Source organism: Aptenodytes patagonicus, chromosome 6 (genome assembly GCF_965638725.1).
Source record: "Aptenodytes patagonicus chromosome 6, bAptPat1.pri.cur, whole genome shotgun sequence".
Classification (NCBI taxonomy): Eukaryota; Metazoa; Chordata; class Aves; order Sphenisciformes; family Spheniscidae; genus Aptenodytes; species Aptenodytes patagonicus.
In genome coordinates, this window is record NC_134954.1 from 50,734,094 (window position 1) to 50,756,899 (window position 22,806).

Genomic DNA, 22,806 nt, shown 5'->3' on the forward strand with positions numbered 1-22,806 from the left:
CTGCGGCGGCAGTGCCGGATGCCTGGGCCTCTCCACTGCACAGCACGCTGCGCCTTTGCCAGGCTGCCATTGTGTGCAGCCACTGGGCACACACGGCAGGCTGGCACGTAGAAGGACGGCATCGCAACCTGCAGCTCCTTCCCTCCCTCCCTGGCCAACAGCTGTCAGTGAGGCACCATCCCAGTGGCAGCCTGGCAGCCCCATCCCCTTTATGCTCTTTTTTCTCTAGCCAAGTAGTGTCTGGACCTCCTTCTGTGTCTGGACCTCCCTGCAGGGCTTCCCATGGGGCTGGAGGGGTGCAGAGACCCCAGTGGTGGATCCTGCCTTCAGACTTCTTGCCATGGAGCTCCAATGACTCAGCTGGTCCCCAAGAAAGTTGGGGGCTTCTAACTGGTGCTGGTGGGCTCCTTCTTAGCCAGCCTCCCTCCTGCCTGTCCTTGCCTCCTGGGTGGGCAGCCAGCTGCCTCCTCTTCACCCGTGGACAAGGTTGCCTGCAGCCCCGCGTGACTCAGCCGTGGTCCCATGGTGGCAGCCATGTGGGATGCCCAGGAGTCCCTCCCCAGCCTGCCCAGGGACCAGCGCTGGGAGCCTGCAGTGCTCTGCCCAGGGAGCACTTGCTAATGGAGCAGGAGACATTTGGCTTTGTTTTCCCAGCCCCACACAAGTGGTACCTGCAAGACAGTGGCATCCCTGGGAGCCCCTGGCTGTGCCTGCCTAGGTCGCCCTGCCCAGGTGCAGCTCACCAGACCCTAGACAGAGGGACATGGATGGGACCCCCCTCAAAAGAAACAGGGTGCAAAGGGGCAGCTCAGCCCTGCACAGACTGCACAGAGCTAACACAAAGCCTCATCTCCTTTTTGCAGCAGGGAAACTGCTGCAGCCCCATTAAATGGTGGGTTACTGTAAGGGCCAGACCAACCAGTGGAGACCCAAAACCCACTGATCTGAACAGGAGAACCTGCATGGCCTTGCTGAAGCTCGGTGGTGCATCCCTGACGCCTCTCAACCGGTGCTGTCGGCAGCTCCCCATCCCAAACACTGCTGCAGCGCTGCTGGCATTTAGAGGCCCTGGCTCAGTGATCCTGTTACGGGTCTGGAGCTGATGGAGGGAGCAGGGAAGAAGGGAAAAGGGTGCTATGGCTCCTATTTGCAAAGAAAGGCAAGGCTGGGATCAGCCCCAGGCCTGGCCTTGGCTGACGAGTTGTGTTTTAAATGGGTGACCGGAGTTCAGCACATCAGATGCTGTTGCAAAGGAGCTGAGTTCCTATTGAGTGTGAAAGGGGATTGTTTATAATTTATGGGTTTTAAATGATGGGCCAAGAAAAAGTCTGGCTTGTGCCAAAGTGTCTCTCTCTAGTTTGCTGATGCTTGTACAAACATTGTAAAAATGCCAGCAATCTCGCTAAAGTAACATTACTTCTAATAATTAGGTTATCATCACGGAATTCTATCGCGTTACAAACGAGACGCCTCTGCCAGAGTCACGGGGAAGAAAGTGAATTTATTTACAAGAAGATTCCCCCTCGCACATGCTCCTCCTCCCCCACTGGAAACCAAGTCTGCAAACCCCATCTCTCTGCAATATGAAAATAATTCAGGGCAGTGCGCCTCAGTAACACTGTGTTTGTGGTCAGGGTTTCTCTGAAACTCCTTTCTTCCTCAGATCTGGGGAAGGGCTGTCTATAAACGGCCTTTCCTTTCTTAACAGATTTAATGAAGGACTGATAGTGTAAGTCAGAGCAGACACTGCTTGAAGAACAGCCTACAGAGCACGAAGGTGGGAAACACTTGGGAAAAGCACATTGGATTACACCAGGGACGGCCCTGCAGAAATGGTGGTGCTTTGCCTTTTTGCAGATAGAAGCAGGTGATGTGAAATACATTGTGTTTTCAAGAACACACAAAAAAACCCTACATGGACAATTTCAGTTGCGGGTACATTGATTACAGAAAGTTTTGGAGATACAAACCTATATATATACATTTATGGAATATTATAGAAGTATAATTCACGAGTGGTGTTTAGCCTTACTTTTTGTGTTGTCTGTATGTTTTGTTTACTCCTGGATGGAGCTTCTAAGAAACAATTTGTGTGAAAACTTCTGTAGAAAACAATTTTAGGGCTCAAAATGGTTAAAATATGTCTCCGAACAAAGTAGTTTATTCTGTTCTGTTTTGTTTACAGATCTACAACACATATATCCAAATTTGCTTGGGTAAAAGTGAAATTTAACAAAAGATACACTTCTCAACGTAGCACGACATTGTTAAAATCGCACAGAGGGGAAAATAAAATCCCAAGTAATATTTTGAATTGTTACTGTCCAGCCAAACACAAATACCAGAAGGCGAGGAAGAAAGCACAGAGGAGAAAGAAAGGAAGAAGAAAAGAAAGAAAGAAAACTTGTCTGTGTTGACCAGAATTGGAGGAGTTAAAATATTTCTCACAATAGGAATGCCAGGTCCTGTCATTAGAGGATGGAGTAGGAGCTGCAGTGTTTGTCAAACTGGGAAGTGGCGCGTCAGACGGTTTGGTGGGGAATACAGAAGTTCGGATTAATCTCTAACTCGACAGTTTTAGAAAGAGATAAGAATAGTCTTCTCGGAGCGACATGTACCGTCAGGAAGAGACTTTAATGACAACGTTTACAAAAGAAGTATCTCTGTAAATCCAGCGAGGGATTCAACACAGCCGTGTAACTAGAGAGGAGGAAACACGAGGGTTCAGAGCACCGATCCTTTTTTTTTCTGTTTTTTCTCTCCTTTTTTTTTTTTTTTTTTTTTAATTCTCCCCCGTGTTAGCTGTCCCGTTCGTGGCAGAGAGAGGCGGCGGTGCCCCTCTGCCGCGGGCAGAGGGGACGGGACCGTCCTCGCCGGGCGCGGGGGGGAGCGCGGCGGCACCGTCCGGCCGCTGCCCGCACCCCGCCTCGGCGGCTCCCCTTCGGCTGTATATATCTGATTGTCAATTTTCGTTCAAAGTGTATTTTTATGAAAAACAAGAGGAAAAGCTCGGGCTTCCAAAGATGTCTAAAAAATTGATTTATGGTTAGTATAAAGACAACAGTATAAATAACAAAGGAGGCGGCAGCTGCTGCGCGGATTGCTATGGAGACCCTAATGAAATTAGCACTATCAGAGGGCTTCTAATTTTTTTGCGTTCTAAGCTTCTAATTTCTTTCCTATTTCAGATAGCCAGAGTGTAATTAAAAAAAAAAAAAAAAGAAAGAAAATAAAAGAAAATAGCGCACCGAAATAATAATATGTGCGATAGCTACCCAGTCAATAAATAAATGTTAACCTCACCGAGGTTTTTGTATGCAGGATTTGACCTGAAACAAGATGGCCAAGCGCCCCACTTTGTAGATCGCCTCCTCAAAGCGGCTACGCTTCCAACTAAAGGTGGCTTCACCCGGCCGAGCCAGCTGCCAGCCAAGTCACCGAGGCGCTCGAGTGGGGCCAGCCGGTTAGAAATAAATACTTTAAAAATACTTTCGATTTTTTTTTTTAAGTGTAACGGCTCTTTGTGTGATGTCACAGTTTGTTTTACTCTATTAATGACTCACGACTTGCTGTCTTAATTAATCCTTACATAAACTACAAACACCAGCCACTGTTACAACTGTTCAAGACTACTCTCTCAACTAGCTCAGACCGAATATACTAAATAGGTGAAATGTAAGTCACCACGGACCTGAATCGCTCTCCCGAAGTATTGGTGAAGAAACTCTACAAATACCCACATAAATACATTAAGACGAGGATAAATAATCAGTGATACAAAAATGTCTCGCTTAAAATAATAAATACATATCATTTAGTCCGATGCGATCCTTACGTTTCGGAAGAATCCATAAATTAACTTCTCTGAAATAAGCTTACGCGCGGGCGAGTTCCCACCGCTCACGACTGGTCTAAAACACCTCAGCATGACGCGCTGCTAACGCTACGGCATCTCTAAGACTTACCTTCAAGTACATCATCAAGCTTACCAGTCCCTCGGTTTGCAGTATATTGCACTGTCATGCTTAACACAGCTCTAAGAGAAAGGCTCCTGCTCACGGACCTACTCGGGGCTGCGGAAGAAAGAAGGGAGCTGCTAGGGGAGACAAATCCACTAATACTGTTGGCACTCGAGAGCAAAGTAACACTGTCCCGTCAGAAAAGTGAGGTAATTGAGAGGGGAGCGGGCCCCGCCGGCCGCCGCCCCGCTACAGATGCGTGAGCTTGGGCGCCTCCTGCATCCGTCCCTGAGAGGTGTGGTGAGAGGAGAGGTCCGTGTAGGTGGGGTGGGGGTCGCAAGGTCCGTGGTGGTGGCCGCCGGGGATCTGGGCGGCGCAGCTGTAGTCCACGCTGGCGGAGGAGGGGTGCTGCAGGTGCCCCAGGTTGAACATGGGGCCCGAGGCCGGCATCGAGTCCACGAAGTTGCCCCCCACGTAGACGGGGCTGCCCTGCAGGCTGGGGTTGGCGAAGCCGCCGCCGCCGCTCTGCATGGGGTGGGGGTCGTACTCCGCGCCCGCGTAGCGCTTCTGCTGCGGCAGGCAGCTGCTCAGCGGCGCCGTGTAGGCGGCCAGCCCGTACATGCTCTGCTGGGATTTGGCGAAGGAGGTGGGCGAGGGCGCGTCGTAGCTGAGGCTGTTGACGCTGGGGAGCTGGCTGGAGTAGCCGACGTGGTTTGGGCCGCTCAGGGGGGGGCTGCGGTCCGGGGACTGTCCGACGGGGGAGTGCATGATGCCTTTGGCTTTCTGGTCCTTTTTGTACTTCATCCGGCGGTTCTGGAACCAGATCTTGATCTGCCGCTCGGTCAGGTTGAGCAGGTTGGCCATCTCCACCCGGCGCGGCCGGCACAGGTAGCGGTTGAAGTGAAACTCCTTCTCCAGCTCCACCAGCTGCGCGCTGGTGTAGGCTGTGCGCACCCGCTTGGAGGCCGGCCCGGGGGGGCTCTTGTCCTCGCAGCTCTCTCCTGCGGGGAAGAGGCACAAAGAGCCGTTGGTCCCCCCCGAAAGCCCCCCCGGGGTCCCCCGGAGCCCCGCCGCCCCCTCCCGCTCTGCCGGCGCTCGGGGGGGCGGGGGGCGCAGGGAGCCCGGGGACGGCCTCCCACCCCTCCCTGCCCGGCATACACACACCCCCGCAGCTGCCTCCCCCCAGGGGCCCCCAGCGGCCGCCCGTCCAGGCGCTGCCGGGACCCGTCGGGGCCGCGCCTGCCACCGCTGAGCTGGCAGGGGGAGCAGGGCGGGAGACCCCAGCCTGCCCCATCCGCAGCGCCCGGCAGGGCTGGGACCCCCGAGCGGGGGTGGGGGCGGTGGCAGCTGGAGGAGTAGGGGACAAGGCGTAGGGCCAGGGGGCTCAGCTCGAGGGGTTCAGCCCGAGGGGCTCAGCCCGGCTCCCCGGGCGGGCAATGGGCCGGGGCGGGGGTGTCGGGCTACCTGAGGGGGCGCAGGTGCTTTTCTGCTTGGAGTTCTGCCGGGACTCCTTCATCCAGGGGAATATCTGCTTGCTGAGGGTGGCGGTGGCCGAGCCCGAGGAGTTGGGCCCCCCCTTGGCTTTTTTCGGAGGGGGTGCGCTGGGGGGAGGGTTGGGCGGGGAGGAGGGCGGCAGCGCCGGGGGCTGCTGCTCGCTGATGCCCGGGGGCTGGCTGCCCCCGGGGCCGCCCCCGGCCGTCCGCATGCAGCTGCCGCTCAGCTCGCTGCCCTTGTGGGCCGGGGCGCGGCCGGGCGCCGAGCCCTGGACGGAGCAGGCGGAGCCGGGGTACTCGCCGTCCAGGCCGGCCTGGCCGTAGGGCTGGTGGGCCGCGCCGTAGGGGTAGGCGTCGGCCTTGCTGTAGGTGTAGCCCCCGAAGAGCCCCGCGTTGTCGTAGTAGGCGGCTTTCTGCATCCTCCGCTCTGCGATCGCCGAGGCCCGCGGCCCCCGCTCAAATAACATTGACCGCCGCCCCGCGCCTCACGTCGTCGGCCCGGGCCACTCGCAGCCACCTGGGGAGGGGGACAGCGGGGACACAAAAGAGACCTTCAGTGGGGGGCGCCGGCTGGGAGCGGCCAGGACGGCCCCGGCACGCCCCGCACCCCGGCACCCCCAGCCTCGGCTGGGCGGGTGGGCCCGGGGGCAGCGGGGCGGGAGCGGGAGGCAGCGGGGAAGGAGCGGGGCACGAGGGAGAGACCGGGGGACACCAGGGAAGGACCGGGAGACATCGAGGAAGAAGCAGAGGACACGAGATTAGGAGCAGGGGACATCAAGGAAGGAGGAGGGGACACCAGAGAAGGACCAAGGGGCACCAGAGAAGGAGCAGGGGTCATCAAGGAAGGAGCAGGGGACACCAGAGAAGGACCAGGGGACACCAGAGAAGGACCAGAGTCGCCAGGGGGGGAGCAAGGGACACCAGGGAAGGAGCAGGGTCACCAGACGAGCCAGGGCAAACCAGGGCACACAAGGGAGAGAGCAGGGCACGCTAGGGAAGGACCAGGGGACAGCAGGGAAGGAGCCATCTGAGAGCGATGTGCTGGGGGGAACGGGGACACATTGGCGGCACTTGCCAGAGGCCACTTTTTGAGGCATTTTGGGGGACGTTTTCTTGCTTTGTTCTGTCTTTGGACCGTCCCCGCACGAATTTCGCTGGATCGGCCCCCGCGGTCGCAGGCAAGGGCTCTCCGTAAGCGACGCGAGGCCGCGCTGGGTGGTGTCCCCAGGGACCCCGCCGGGCCATTTCGGCTGAGAGCCCCCCCGGCGCCCCCTCGCCCGCCCGCCCGGCACGCGTGCGCACGGCCGCGCACGGCTGACATGATGGATTGAGCCCGGGCTGCGGCCGGGCAGAGGCAGAAAAATCCCGTCCCCTTTGTAAACCCGGCCTCCTTCTTCCCCCGGATTCCTCCGGAGTTAAAGTATAACCGGCGCCATTCACTCCCTTCACTTTGCACTATAAAGGAAGTCGCAGGTCAGCTCCCCTATTTTAATTCTGTGATGAATTAAATTCCCTCACCCAACGTTTCTCGTCCCTTTTATTTGTCCTCAGTAGAAAGAACCTGAGACATTGGAGATCCTTTTTAGGGGTTTCTCTTCTTTTTCTAGCCCGCAAACTTATGGCGCTCCCCTCCCCGCCCCCCTGGCCCCCCCATCAGGCTGCTCAGACTGAGAACGCACGGTCCCCTTAGGGCAGACGTTTTGGGGCAGGGTGCTGTTACCTTTCCCCTTGCTGCTCCCGAAACTTCGCTGCGCTCGTTGCAAGATAGAAAGTCGTCTGCAATTTTGTTGCGGCTTTTTAATATTCCCTGTTCTTATTTTTCTTGTCGGATAGGGGTTTTCTCCGACATTTTTAGTTATTTTGTAAATTAGCACATACTTCACCTGACAATGTAAGTCTGTAACTCAACGTATCTTAAGAGTTCATTGTATTTCTTCAGGGTTTAAGCCTATTAACATACCAGAGAAGAGTAGCTAGAAATTTTTGAAGTGTTCGATAATTATCATTCTCCAGCCTATACTTAAGCAATACTACCAGAGTACTGCTTTCTCCCGCAGCAACCGGTACCGCCAAGTACCGCTGATATGTTTTCTAAAATTCACCGGGAAACACATCTGTGTAACTCCGAATAACCTCAGCGTGCTGCGATCCGCGGCTGCTGTCGACGGTTTATCCCCTGTCACAAACCACCGCCGCCGTCCTTTTCGTCCCTGAACAAAAGCCTGGGGTGATCTGCGAAGCTGATGGAAACGGGAAAAGAGCTATTTTCCTCTCCTGGAAAATTTTAGTAAAAAAATATCCATGGAAATGGACGGTGGCGATTCAGATGGGTTTAAATGCGCTGTGATAATCTTGACGAGTCTTGAAAGTATTTTTGTGCAAAATAACTCTGTCGCTCGTTTTCCACTTCTATCATCTACATTTTCAGGAGCGGTCTGGACTGAGGACTTTTGTTAGCACAACACTGCCTTAAGCGTAGCTTTTCATGTGCCTTGTAAAATATAGTTCCCAAAAGAATACGCAGAATCTTAAGAAAGAATATTGCTGTTAAGCTGTTAAAAGCCTTATTTCTTTTCTGAAATACCAACTGCTTGTGAACTCTGCTTGAACCTAAAAAGGAGGCTATGGGCCATAAATCACATGGACAATGCTCAACTGTTTGGTGGCTCATCTTTAGATCTTAAAAAGGGAGAGAGGGAGAGAAAGAGGGAGAGAGAGACCTTTCCAGGTTTTGATTTTCCACGAGTGCAAGGCCCGGGGTGATGTTTTTATAGGTAACACCAAAGCAGGGGCTCAACACTTGGTGGTTTGGCCAGAAACAGCATCCAGGAAAAGAAAAGAAAGAAAGAAAGAAAAAAAAAAAAAAAAAAGAAGTGACATCCAAATGGCGAGGCCGAGCCGTGGGAGGTGGGCTCGGAGGCACCGAGGGTAGGACACCGCAAAGTATCCATGTCTATGTTTCAGATTTCCCTTCCTCCTCTCCAGAAAGGTTAACCTCATCTGAACTGTTAGGCGTTGCACACGATAATGGGGGTCTGTGTCCCGCCACTGGTTCCAAGTGCTTTTGGAGGTTGCCGACCCTCTCACGGCTCTATCTGGGGAGCAGCCGGGAGCCCACGCGTCCACCCCGCGCGTGTGCGCGGAGCGCGACCGGCCCACGCTGACACCGGCCCGGCGCTGCCAGCCGCTTTCCTCCCGACACTTTCGTATTAAGCAGTTCTCTACTAAAACTTCCACTACACTTAATTCTGCTTAGGATCAATATCTAATATGATACCGAATAAATAAGAGGCGGTGAGAGCGGCCAGCGGAGCGGTTATTAAAGCAGCCGGAGCTCTCAGGGTGCATATCAATGCACCTGTCATTGCGGTTTGTAACAAAATTTATGACTGCTAGCGCCGTGGCAGTAAACGCTCCGGCCAGGAATGAAAAGGAAAACACTTCCCAAGCCCCGGCACTTTCAGAAGTGCAAAGCAGCCGGCGCGTAGGAGGGAGCCCGGCAAAAGAATCCCCCGCTCGGCACGTTTCCCGGCCGCCGGCTCGGGGCAGCCCCGTATATAAGGAAAGCGCTGGAGCCGCCGCAGGACCCGGCCGCCGCGCCGGGCCGCGGGCAGGGGAGCCGGGCGATGGGGAGCCTCTGCCCCGGGCGGGCCTCCGCGGGCGGCCGGGCACCCACCGCTGGGGCTGCGCCTGAGCCAGGGGGGGGTCTCGCCTTTGGCGGGGCTGAGAGCACTGGGGAGCACGGAGGGGCCCCGCCGTCGGAGGAGCGGCGGGGGGGGCTGGCTCCGGCACGGAGCGGTGGCCGCCGTGGGGCCTCTTAAACCAGCTGCGGAGACCCCCCCGGGGAGCCACCCGCTCCCCCCCCGGCTGGGTCCACGTCTTGGCTGTTCCCCAGCCGGGCTCGGCTCCCTCTGACCACGGGCTGCTTTCAGCGGGGCTTTCTCCGGGCTGCTATTTATTTGGCGTGGAGGGCGGCGGCACGCCCCGGGCGTCTGCGGCGCCGGGCTCGGCCGAGCAGCGCTCCCGCTCCGCGGGCCGGCGGCCGGGTCCGGGCTTTGCTCCCTGCGAAGGGCCTGTCACGCTGGGGGAGCGAGAGGTGGATGGAAAAGGAAATTTAGAGAACTCACCACACTTATGTTTTTTCTTGATTTTTGACTTTAACTGTGTGGGTAGGATCTTCAGGTTCCTTTGGATAATCCGTGGGCACGGACCTGCAACAAAAGTGAGAAGTCTCAGCGGAAACTGCTTTGTTTGGGACTTTCTTCCTTAGGACTCTGTTAATAAACGCACCTCTCGTCGGCAGCCCCTCACCGTGTCTCTCCATCCGCGTCAGATCTTTTACCAGACAAAGCGCAGATGCTTCTCTTCATTTATTAATAGCGCTTTGAGAGAGGCGGGGAGCAAAGAAACGAGCAAAATACCCCGGCTGCGGGTCGGACCCGGGCAGGGCGGCCCGCGGCAGCCGCTCCGCCGGGCCCCGCGCGCCGGGCGCGGCCGCGGAGCCGCGCCTGCCTCCCCGAGCGCCCAGCCCGGGCCGAGGCGCGGAGAGGCGCGGAGAAGCAGCGCACGGGGGGTCGGGAGCGCCATTGCAGGGGAGCTGCGGTCACCGCCGTCGGTCACAACCACCGCACCCGCCGCCCGCACTCACGGCCCGCGGAGCGCTCCGCGGGAACGGAGCTAGCGCGGGTCTCTCTCCCTTCCTCCCCCCGGGTAAGACAGAGAGAAAGATAAGCGAAGAAACCCCAGCGCTGAAAATACGCCGCAAATATTTGCGGCTCGAAGTGAGCATTTTGCATTTGGCTGTGTAACGTGTCGACTCAGGACTTTAAGAACTTGAGCGCCAGAAAATCCCCCACAAAGAAGCCCGGGTCATTATAAAGACGATATCTAGCCACCATAAGCCTTTGAAATGACCTTTGGCTCGTATAGCAATAACTCACCACTTAATGAACAACCAACGGAAGCGCCTCCAATAGCTCACAACACAACAGACCTTACAACTTTCTACCGAGTCTTCTCTCTCCCTACCCAAACCCAGTAGGATGCAACATTCCCCCTCCAAATCACCTTAATTTATGCTGGCAAACTGGAGTTAGGGAAGTGGAGCTTCATGATTACACATGATGCTCGCTCAGGTTCTTGGCCCGGGCCTGTCCCGGTAACGTCTTATATAATGTATTCACGTGGGCGTACGTCAACTTTAAGTGCTTTATTTTTTTTTAAAGAGAGTTCATTAGAAATAGCACTTTACAGGGTGTCTGAAGGCAGCGTAAGTTGGGTTGCACCTTAGCCCCTGAGCGAAGAGATCATAATATTGCAAACCGAGTCATTGTTAGCCGCTGTTGATTAACACGGTAAGTTTTCATTTTGTCCCTAATTAATTATCGACTTCTCATCCCTTTCCGAAGCAGCTCCTCAGCCTCACAAGCGATAGCCTTCTTGCTCTAGACACGGTTTACTTCGCAAGAGCCTGGCCAAATACCGAGATTTCCACGGCCACAGGAATAGCCCCCAAAGTTTGCTCTGCGGAGAGGGGAGTCCGGGCATGCCGAACTGCTGTTGTGCTCTGCCCCCAGCGCCGCTCCTGCAGAGCCGACCTCGGAGAAGAAGTTGCCAGACCTAAACCCAGGGAAATCTTTAGAATTATTCAGGCGTGGGCCCAATATGGGTATTATTGAAATTTTAGGTGAAGTTATAAGTGAGTGCTTCCATCGAGCCAAATGAAATGCTGCTTGCAGTAATTGGATTCAGCTGACTAACTTGGCAGGCCAGCAGCTTGGAGGCATACAGCTAAGAAAAATGTTCACTGCCTTTAACTTCTGATCGAGCAGAGCAACACGCAACAGAAAGGAAAAAAAACACCCCAACTTTCTCCCCTTCCCCTCACCCCCCTGTCCTGCTTCCCGCGGGACGCCTCGGCCACCGCGGAGGACTCGCCCGGGTGACTCGGGGCAGGCAGGGTCCGGCGCAGCCTTACACCCGCTCCTGCTCGCCAGCACAAAGCCGGGCTTTACGCGGGGACTCTCTAATAAACATAACCCGCGAGTTCACCCGGGCTCCAGGCAGGCCACAAGCCAGTGGAAACAGGCGCTCCTGGGAGAGCCGGGCTGGTTGCAACAGCCCAAGAGGGAGCTGAGCTGCAAATGTATGCGGGGAGGCTGTGTGGCCGCTTCCAGCCCCCCAGTCCGCCCAGAGAGGCACCGGTCCCCCCCGGGCACCTTCCCACCGCCTTATTGATCAAACCTCACAAACGCAGGGCAAGAAACTTCGCGGTAGATAAATATCAAGCCGTGCTTCAAACAGCGTGTGTAACTCGAAGGCGTGAGCGTACCGGTAATATCAACACTACAACAACTGGGGGAGGAAAACAACAGCCACTGAGGAACACGAATGCACGGCGAGGGGAAAAGGTTCGGGAAGCCACTTGGCAGGAATATTTAAGAGACCCTATGTAGGGGCTACATTACCGATGAGCCTGTTTTAAATCGCCCTTTACAAATCAACACGGCTACCCCCTGCCCGGCTATCCACGGCAACGCATTAACGTGATGCTCAATCTTACTTTGGCAATGGGAGCATCTAGCAAAGTTGTCTCTCCCTCGTTTCTTTACTTATTTGTAATTCCCTTCCTGAAACCACCGAAAATTGGGAAGAGGATAGGGGTAAACGTCTTCCCCTAGCCTTTGGGAAGGAGTCCACTTTTTATTTAAAGAGCATAATAAAAAGAAGATACAGCTTAAAACGTTCGAGGAGGTGGAGACCACTCCATGCGTTCGCAGCCGTTGTGGGCAGAGATTGCGAACAAATTCCAGACAGTCTCTGAGTAAAGGCGATAATGCAGCCCCTGTGGTTAAAGGTCCCATTTTGTCATGCAGTTGCTTACCTGTGTATCAATTTATCATAAACCTGGGCTCCTCACTTTTCAGGATCTGCGCTTGCAGTTGTTAGAATATATCCTTCACCCTTTGTCTGCAGACAATACTCTCCTAAACCTGATCTTGCGGTTTTACAGACATTTCCATACACCAGAATTCCCGATAGAACGAAAACAGGCTGAGGCTCAACTACCAATAAAAGAGAGCGAGTGGAAATCGGAATTTGTTGGGCTTTAAAAAAAAAAAAAAATCAACACACAACCCTTTAGCCATCAGCCTCCTGGAACCAAAGGCAGCAATTGGCCGGCTCGTGTTTTGTTTTGGTTTTAAATCGTGCGGCCATTGATGAATTTTGGGGGCGAGCAGGAGAAACCCCTCTATAATCAGAAATATAGGCACTGCCTTAAAATACAGGCATATTCGCCCACGTGATGGCAGGAGCCGCTCGCCGGGGCCGAGGCTGGCGCGCTCCCCGCGGCCGCCCGCGCCCCCGCGCAGCGGGGCTGCCGCGCCGGGCCCCGCGGGGCGGGCTGCCCCCCGCGCACCGCGCTCCGCGCACCGGCCCGCCCGGCCGCGCTGCCGAGCCCGCTCTCCTCCCGCAGAGCTCCGCGCCGCTCCGCACCGCTCCGCTCCGCACCGCGGCGGCCGGCGCCGGCGGCGCCCGCACTTACGCGCCCCGCGGGGCCAGCGGAGCTGGGGAAAAGGTGAATTCCGCGGGATGATCCCAGGACGCAGAAATTCCCGGCGGAGAAGGAGGAGGTATTTGGGACCGGCTGCAGCCGAGAGTCTGCGCCGGGGGCAGCTCCGCAGCAGCGCTGCTCTGGCGGAAAGGCGCTGGGGCTCACTGGCGTGCGCGAATTTTTGTTTTCTCCTTCTCCGTGCCGGGAAGATGCGGGGCAGCGGGGACTACCCTTGTCTGGAAGCTAAAGAAGCGCTGGGGGAAAAAAAACCTCATGGCATTTGTGCGTGTGTGTGTCTGCCCTGAGTCTGCCTCCCCCCTCTGTATGTATGAAGAGACATAGAGCAAACCCGATGTATATCCGTCATGTGTGCCCACAAAGCTCCCCAACAATTCCAGTTCGGCCAAAAAAAAAAAAAAAATTTGTATTAGTTCCTCTGTTTGATTTTTCTAACGTATCTGTAGCTATAAATACACCACACCTAATCTAACATCTGCTATGATTTCATTACCATCCAAAGCATGGGGATGTGACAGTAACGTATTACCTTACAATACTAACCGTAAGTGCATTGTAACATTTATCTAAATTACATTGCTTTTCCTGACTTTGCAAACCAGTTATAAAAAGATTGCAGTCCAGTGATGGAAACATAAGTTCAATGTAAATTATTGTGTACGGCTTCGGATTTATAATCCTATATTTCTTCGAAACGATGCACTTAAATCTCGCCTCAAGTAAGAGGTAATGGTTCTTTATATCCTTTTCCGTCAGCCATATATTTCGGCGTCTGGGTACTTTTGCAGAGCCCCCCGCGCTCGCGTGTCTGTGTGTACATACAGCAACCCCTACACGCACAGCGTGTTCTGCATACTTGTGTACATACACACAAAGCCGAACATAATTCTGGCGGCTGTTTAGACATTTTGGATGACGGAGAGGGCTTTCGCTTCCCACACAAAAGTGCGAGAGAGAAGTTGGGCACCGGTCGAGCAAAGAGCACGAAGAGGATTCAGAAGAAAATGCCTTTTTGGAGGGCAGTTCGGAACCCCCTGGAAAAAGCCCCACAGCCCTCGGGTGTCTTTTCAGAGGCTAGGGCTAAAAAAAAAGAAAGGCGAAATTTAATGTAAAAATGGAGGACGGCTGAAAGGAAGGTGCACCTTCGCCACCGCCACCAGAATTAAGACATCGTAAAGGGGACTGAAAAAGTATTAAGGAAATGTTAATCCTTTGGCTGGTGGGACTCCAGCTTTGCGCGAATTTGTCTCCAGTAAAGGATCTAAGACTTCTTCAATCGGAGCATATGTTCATAGAGCAATAAAACAGAAAGATTTACAGTCTCCGCCCGCCCCCCAGCAGCCTCGCACCCTTTCAGGAATTACTTATGATGATTTATAACAACAACTCCGGCAATTGTCAAACTGATAAAATAGCCCGGGTTATATGCGGGAATAAACGCTCTTATGAAAGGGCTGCGATTTATGTTCGGGTCCGTTTTACTGCGTGTCTTGGCGGAGTTTGGTTTCTTTCCCGGACCAACAGGATAATATAAAACTTCATTGATAAAAATGTAGGAGTTCTCGTGAAGTAGCAAATCTGTTCCTTAGTCACTACCAAAGCACATAAACATTTGTCATCTTTGAATAATTGAATTAATGTGTTATTGTTTGAATGTATAATTCATAACATAGGAAACTTTGTCTCTGTCCTGCCACCGAAACGGAAGTAATAAAAAGCTACAATCTAGGGCTTTTTAGAAATTACTCCAGCAAGGGATAATAAAGAATATCCTGTTTGCAGAAAGTATTTCCAGCTGACTCTGGGATTTCACAGAGAAATCTCAGTCTCGTTGTCCATATTCTGTGGAGTTTATAGAGAGTGGCTTTGTAGAAAAACACAAATCCCATTTCCCCCTAGTCCGGGCTATTGATCGAGGGCTTGAAAGGCGGCGTGCCCGCTTCGGAAGCTGGATGCGCCCGGGCTCCTCCGCAGCCCCGCGCCGGGCGGTGAGGCTCGGGCGGAGACGGGCGGCGGCCGGAGCAGGGGCAGGGCTGCCGGGGCCGGGGCCGGGGCCGGGGCCGGGGCCGGGGCCGGGGCCGGCCGGCCTTTGTGCGGGCGGCGGGGGGAAGGCGCGCTCGGCGCTGGCTCCGGCCCCGCTGCAGCCCCGCTGTCAAGACGCACGGCAAAATTTACGACCCCGCTTGCAAAGGAGCTGAGGGCCTTTCCCCGCCGGTGGGACCGGGCAGCGGCTGCCCTGACAGCCGCATTGTTCCTGCCGCGCCGCGCCGCTCCGCGCCTCCCCGCGCAGGCGGCCGCGGTCAGCGCCGCCGCCCCGGGAGGCGGTCAGCCTGCCTCCTCCGCGGGGCTCCGCGGCGCTCCGCGCTCGCCCTCTTCCCCCCGCTCCCTGGGAAGCAAAGGTCACCGCTTGCGCCCGGTCCGGCTCCCGGCCGCTGCCGAGCTGGAAATCAGGAAGCAGCGTGCCCTATTTGTCAAGCGTTTGACAGCTGAGTTCATTAAGGCTTAAATAAGAAGGAATAAAAGTAAAAAATATTTACGTACCGGGCGTCTCTTTTTCGGCAGCTACCAAAGACCTAGGTGTGCAGAGAGAGGGACTGCACCCTTTGTATATTATATTCTTGGGATCTCTTCAGTTTTCAAGTCTGATAGAGTCCTTTGCTTGGCAGATTAATGACGACTCCGTGTTTCTTAAGGGACGTGCTGAATTAATTATTTCGCAAATCACGTGGTCAGGACTTGTAGAAATCTATTCTTATCATCTTCCTTGCACTTTGAAATTCTGCCTGTTATGACTGTTCCTAGCAAGATTATTTTGGTCTCTAGGCTTGGGGGGGGGGTGGAGGGGGGGGGGGGGAAAGGAAAAAGAATCAGGGGAAAGGGCTAACAAACATGGCCGTTGGAAGCGGTGTGGCTCTGCACCGAGAGGTCCCTATTTACTGTACTGTACAGTGAGAGGGGTTTGCTATTGACTCTGCCTTTCCTCTTCATTCTTACCTTAACGACTAGTGGTGATATAATATACAGAACTGTATTGATGTATCGGGAGTAACAGGAGGAGCCATTAAACAGGAGAGAGAGAAAGTATAATCACAAAATGTGCCTCGATATTTAAACTTAGCGAGTGTGTGCTTAGAAACGCACACGCACCCTCCCCTCCGTGGACTCCAGGCAGCAAGGGCACATGCCTTATTCTGTGCACCACGCTCCTGTCCCGGGCTGAGCAAGAGACTGTCTTTTTGGACTCGTGCCTTGACCACGCTCCAGGAGAGGGCAAGTCCTCAGTGACAAATACTTATGACAAAAATAGTGCAATCGACTTCTCCTGGCCAGAGGTATGTGTTATTGTCTGAGGTGCTTACGCAGGGGAGAAAAAAATGATGTTTGCCTTCTGTGCACGGGAAAGTTTAAACTCTCTAAGTTTGTGTTTTCTTGCGATCTTTCGTTTGCATCGGCTGAAAAAGTGGCGCTTACTGCTTAGAGACAGCTACTCACTGCATTTCAATTTCAGATTTTCGTCTCTTTTTAAATCGATTCCTTCCAGGACTCACCTAAAAGGCACACATCTGTGTGGGGATCGAGGTGACTTCAGGTGTGGCTCCTCGCCTCCTACCACACACACATAAATCCGGGAGTCGTTCTAGGAGGGCTTGTTAAATGCAAAGCAGTAGCAAATGGATGACAGGCACTTTTAACTGCAGCCTAAATTTAAATATAGACTCCAGCTTGGCCTAGAGTCACACCATTGTGGCTGGGGCAATCAGCAAACCTGTTCAAAGGGACATTTGGAAGGATGCTATGCAGAGTCACTCATCTTTTAACACTGTCATGATGGGAGGGACCAGCATTTTCACAGAAGAGAGACCCACCTTGTAAGGACTGTTTGTTCAAGGTACAAACCAGAATCTATTTCTCTACACCTTTTATTATTTCAAATGTATATGGAGGGCTTACATCAAAACTACAGGCGACAATTAGTATAAATAACGCTTTAATCAATGGCAGCAAAACATTGGCAAAGTCTATGGAAAGCATCACACTTTAACAGAGATGAGAGTATTGCTGGACAATGTGACCGTTTAACAAAGGCTCCAATGCACAATGTTTCACCCATGATAAACAAAAACAACCAGCTTCCCTTCCTACACAAAATAACTCTGGAGGAGAGTTAAAAACCAATTTAAAAAAACCCTCAGGTTCGTTTTCCACGGGATATAATGAGCAGTGGGTGCTCCTGGTCGTTATTACAGACATTCCTGACCCTTCAGAGCATTGGCAACTGGACACAATTTCTTTAGGTACTTTCTGCCTCCAGTTCACGCATTCTCTCTGCGAGGCTACAGCGCAATTACAGCTATGTAAACTTACAGTGCCCCAGCCTCGCTCAAAGGGGACTTGCGAACAGGGTTGTAAGAGCTGTGCCTGCTGAACCCAACACTCCTCCTGGAGATATTAACATTTCAAAAGACGATGAGACAAATTCTGCTCGCAGCTACATCCCTGTTTGACTTCAGTGGGCGGGGGAAGGAAATCTGGGAGCAGAATTTGGCCCTTTAACTTCGGGAGCCGTCTCGGTCGATAAGAAGCACAAAGCAAGGATTTGCTTATCCAAGGCCATTATTTTCCAGAACTGTACCACAGATGCCAAAGTTGGTAGCTCTCCCTCGAATAACACGTTTGCCTTGCTCCCAGCCAACTTATCACAGACTTTAAGTAAACAGCGGGGGTCCGGGAGGGGGGATTTTCAAGAAGAGCAGCCAGAGAAGTTTATCTTCTCTTCCTCCCCCCCCCCCCCCCCCCCCTCCTTTCTTTCCCTAGGTTTGTATGAAGAGCAAAGGGAGGGCTTTGGACAACTCTGGAGACGAAAGGCCGCTACCGCAGGAACCGGGTGTAACAAAACTTGAAAACTTGTCTCAGGAATTCCCTCCTCAAGCGCTGCTGCTAGCTGCTCTCCATGCCAGAGAAAGGGAAGGGTAGTTTGGGTCCAAAAGGTTAAGGGTTTAGAGGTCACTCTTCCCGGCTGAAATACAACTAATCGAATAGAAAATTTGTCCTCTGGATGAACCTGTTCCTGCAATTTAGCCGAACTTCAGTAAAATACCTTTTCAGCTTCTCAACGTGAAGGCGTCACAAAAAAGACGTCTTTACTATGTATGAACTCGGTGCTTTTTGTCATAGAAACAATGATGCGAATAATGCGGGAATATCCATCTTTAATATCACGACGTGGAGATATTCAAGTATTGCCATGTGCAAGTCTGAGAACTGGGCTAACCCTAAGGAAGAACAAAGAGTTTTCTCCAGGCTCTAAAACAAAAGACCAAGTCTTACAAGACACTTTGCGGAGTTCTAGGGATGAGAAAAGGGCAGAAATTAACCGCTGGCCACAGTTAATGCTGCCGAATACACTCCTGTTGAAAAGCTCGTCTTTTATTTTCGAATTCATTCAAGCCCATTTTGGCCAGTGTTTTCCCGAGCGAGCCCAGAAAGCAGTGAGTCCTCGGTGGGGAGCACCCAGCCTGGAGATGGGCACGTTAACTCACCCCCTGCTCTTTCCGCCTCCTTTCAGCGTTTGCTCTGGGTTTTCTTCTTTGCCCCTTTTCTCTTTAATAAAGGGATCATCTCGTTACAATGTCGATGATATGGTCTCTCTCCCAGGCTGCCCTGAGGGTACAGGAGATAAAGGCTGAGCTTTAAAATCGCCTGAGCGGAGGTGTGAGTGGCTGAGGGAGCTGGTTTGGCTGGGTTTGGTAGTTAGAGCGCACTAAAACTTTGGCACGATGCAGCCAGCAGCCAGGGACAAATCCGTGGGTATTAGACCAGCTCTGCTCCCATCCAAGCCTTTCCCCTTTCCCTGAAAGCAACTTGCTGAGATTTCCAACCATTGCAGACATGTGTCGTGGTTTGCTTAAAAACAATCACTGATCTTCAAAAAAAACCACCCCAAACAGACCAAAATAACCCCAAAACAAAGCAAAGCAGCAACACACATAGCCTCTCTCCCTCTTGGGCAGAAAAGAAATTTAAAATCTGATTTAAAGAATGCATTCAGCTTTCAGCTTTGAATGGCTCAGGTTATATCAGAAATCGCATTCATTTTTCACTCTGGGGTTTGCTTTTTATTTTTTTGTTGGGGGGGGTGTGATTTTTTGTGGGTTTTTTTTTCCCTTCCCCCCCCCCCCCCCCCCCCCCATTTTTAAATGAGGTATCAATGGTTTAAAGCACAGCGCTGAGCAGAACAGACTTTGGAAACATATTTCAAGCCTGTTAGCCCTGGATGGCACACGGTAAGGAGCAGGGACGCTTTTCCTATTCACAAAGAAGGAAATTCAAAAAAAGGGACAAGAAAGTTGTGTACGTTCAAGACAAGTAAACATTATACATGTGTTCATGAGACTGGCAAGGAGAAATACTGTATTCCAGCTCCCCTCCCCCGTTTTTGGTTTGACTATTTTTCTTTTTATCTTCACTCTTCTACGTAACAAATAAATAAATATGCTAACACCATCAGTACATAAAATAACCCGTTTTCACTTATTCCTATGCACATCTTCTGAGACGTTATGGAAATGAGCAATTATTTTCATTACACCAAGAAAGGTAAAGCAGCACAAAAAGTTCACAATTACTAGTCTTTATGTTCAAATAAAAGACTATGCTACAAATTTCCTGTCCTCAACTTGCCCAAATGCATCCTCCCGAAATTGCACGGGATAAAAAGACAATTAAAAGTAAAAATCCCAGAATAAAGCATCAAACCTTCACTTTCGAATTCAAAACTGAAACACAGGACAGTTTCATTTTCAATGATTTATTACTTTTTATGGACAGAAGGTCTCGTTTAATATTTTCCCAATTCCCACTGCCTGCATGATGTTTCTTTTTTTTTTTCCTTTCTTTCCCCCCCTTTTTTTTTTTTCTTTTTTAGGTTGTGCTAGCAGAGGCAAATAAAATAAAGTCCAAAGTAGCGTCATTTTGTCTCCTTTGTACAACAGTACCTTAAAGAAAGATGACAGTTTCTCGAGTCCTTAGCTGCTACATGCAGGTTCTGCTTGGGCAGTGTCAGTTATGTACAGTACTGGTCAGAAGCGAAGGATGAAATGGAAAATTTCACCTCTTCTACAAAGTTGTCAAGTCAGTCTGACGGTCCTTGGAACCAGTCTGTAAATGGGGGTTTGAACCAGAGGAAGAAGACCTGCCCTTCGTGTTGGGCAGTTTGTGATCTTTTTTCCACTTCATTCTTCTGTTCTGAAACCAGATCTTGATCTGGCGCTCAGAGAGACACAAAGTGTGGGCTATCTCGATACGGCGGCGCCTGGTCAGGTACCTGTTAAAATGAAATTCTTTTTCCAGTTCTAGGACTTGCTGTCTGGTGTAAGCTGTGCGGGAGCGTTTAGGTTCCCCTCCGTTGTAATTGGGATTCACTGGGAAAAAAATACGGAGAACTTTACAAAGCTAATCTTGACTTGCCGGTTCGACTTTACAAAAGAAAACCTTACGAGCTGCGAGCATGTGGCCGGGCTGGATTCGTCCCAGTTGCTTACAATGGACGGGCTGCTCTCCCCCTCATTTAAGGCAGGCACTACAGGCACACGCAGCTAGGTAGGCTGGGAGCCTCTAGCAGGCTCCTAAAATGGAGTTTTCTCCTGCACGGCAAAGCCCCGCATGGCCAACGGCCTATTTCCTCAGCAATAAAAATTTATGACGAGTGTAATTGGCTACCTCGGCTTAAAAAGCTCGTCCACGAGTCTGGCAGGGACTCGAGCGAGCGTCGCTGAGGACGATCGGAAGCAGGGTAGAAGAGCAAAGTAAGAAGAGGATCCTTACCCGAGTTAACATGGACTTTCTTCATCCAGGGATAAACTACTGCTGGCTGCTTAAGTGCTGACCCGTTTGGGGGTTTGAGGGCCGGCTGCTGGCTGCAGGCTCGCGAGTTGGACATTGGAGGCGGTGGACAATGCTCTGCTTGGCCGGGGAAGTGGCTCGCTGGGCCGGATTGCTCCTGTCCGTGACCCCGCGGCTGCACGGCAGAGCCTTGGGCATTGCTACAGCTAAAGGGCTGCTCGCTGTAGTTTGACCGTGGGTAGAGTCCCTGGTGCTGGAAATCAGAGCCCTGCGAGGCACTGTAGTACTCGGCCCCCTGCTCGCCTAGGTAGCTATTCTGCAAATATTCCTCGCAAGGAGGAAATTTGGGATCCACATACTTAGAGTTCACCATATACGAACTCATGGCCATTAATTTCTGAAGGTAGAAAATACTAATTTTTCTCGTGTTGTCTTTTTTTCCCCTGCCATAGAGCCCTCCTACTTGCTGTCAACTGAATAAAGTTAGGCGGGCATGTGACCGGCCCGGCCAATGGGGAGGCGGGAGCCGATCACCGGATTTCTCCGCAGCTCAGCATTTCCACCGATTTCACTCAATAACATCCCTGTAACCGAGTGACCCCCTTCTCCGGCGGGTCGCACCCCCCAGAGCAGGTACCAGAGGTGTGGGGATACTCCTCGGGCGGCGGCCGCCTCCCCGGCCCGCAGGTAGGGCCAGCCTTTTGTCTGAGCTGGCTTCCCTCAGCCCCGATGGATGATGCCCCGCCGTCTGATTTACCAGCCGCAACCGCCACCGGGGTTTGTGACCCCGCTTTAAATAAAATATCGAAAGAAATATACGGAGCGAGGAGCTGAAGTGGGGTTAAAAGGGAGGAAACCGATAGGGAGGCGAGGAAAAGAAAAGCCGTCAAAGAAGAGGGTAATATGATGTACAATAGATCTGTCCTGTCTTTGTCTCCCAGAGGTCATCCAAAAGTTACCAGAATTTAGTTGTGCTGAATAAAATTAGGCAATCAGTAACTTCTCATTCACTTTCAAGCCTCAATATATATGTGTGCATACGTATGCGCGCACACACGCAAACGCACACGTGTATATATAAATCTGTACGCCTATGTATGTAAAATCATACAGGCGGCAAGGAACCGTTCACTTTTAACTACTAAAGTTCAATCAATTGAACTGAAGACGGCATTTAATTAGGTTAAAAATATCGCGGGTTTAATGAGATAAATTCGGTCTTCATTCATCAATATCATTCCTGGAGCACAAGTAAACACATTCCAGTGAGGCGAATGCTGCTTTTGCTGCTGTCGTAAATATTTTGATGCGATCTGGACCCTTGACAGGAAAATTTTGCTAACGTCTGGCATATCCAGATAATTTATGAGTATCTTTTTAAAGATTCATTCACCGATTGGTAGATAATTTTTTTTTCCAGAAAATTTGGTGAGATTAACTGTTCAAATTCACAGTCTGTCAGTGAAAGTCACGACTGAACGACAACTGAAATTTTAAGAGACGTCCTAAAACCTAGCAAATAGGAGCGAGGCAGCAAAACTTTTATAATTTCTGAGTGTTCAGCACGCACATGCCCTTTGATTCCGCCAGTATTTAAACTTCTAACCATTTGCAGAAAGGTGAAGTTTTTGCATCGACCATATATTCCCCTAGAATCGAATCTGTGACTATATGAATATCACACAAATTCGGTTCTACAGGGTATATATAGACAACGTAATAACATTCTGTTTTCATCTACAATATAGCAGGTCTTTGCAATTCTCTTAGTCCTTACTGTCTTCTGAGGAATGCAAACTATTCTGCTGGGACTCAGTTCTGAAATACGGATTTGCAGGAAGGTGGGATTTCAGAAAAGATTCACGCTTGTTATTATTGCTGCAATAGAGCTATACGACTCTCCACCAATTTATAGCGATGAATATCGCCTACCAAATTC

General features: G+C 51.9%; 2 protein-coding genes across 6 annotated transcripts in view; both read right to left on the bottom strand.

Moving 5' to 3' along the window:
* Positions 1 to 2,034: 2,034 nt before the first annotated feature.
* Positions 2,035 to 22,806, bottom strand: part of HOXD3 (homeobox D3) — a 31,536-nt gene continuing 10,764 nt past the window's right edge. Inside the window, exons 1-4 of one of the 5 annotated variants that reach the window (XM_076342563.1) lie at positions 15,567 to 15,617; positions 9,580 to 9,663; positions 5,424 to 5,969; positions 2,035 to 4,960 (exon numbers count right to left, since the gene is read on the bottom strand). In XM_076342563.1, the coding sequence (XP_076198678.1) occupies positions 4,209 to 4,960; positions 5,424 to 5,919 (1,248 nt within the window). In that variant the 5' untranslated portion in view covers positions 5,920 to 5,969; positions 9,580 to 9,663; positions 15,567 to 15,617 and the 3' untranslated portion in view covers positions 2,035 to 4,208. The other 4 variants (XM_076342564.1, XM_076342561.1, XM_076342562.1 and 1 more) reach the window with 4 other exon arrangements.
* Positions 19,254 to 21,622, bottom strand: HOXD4 (homeobox D4). The gene is made up of 2 exons (XM_076342566.1): positions 20,850 to 21,622; positions 19,254 to 20,446 (listed from the first exon to the last, which is right to left on the bottom strand). Exons 1-2 carry the CDS (start codon positions 21,256 to 21,258, stop codon positions 20,142 to 20,144), a joined length of 714 nt encoding a protein of 237 aa, XP_076198681.1. The 5' UTR covers positions 21,259 to 21,622; the 3' UTR covers positions 19,254 to 20,141.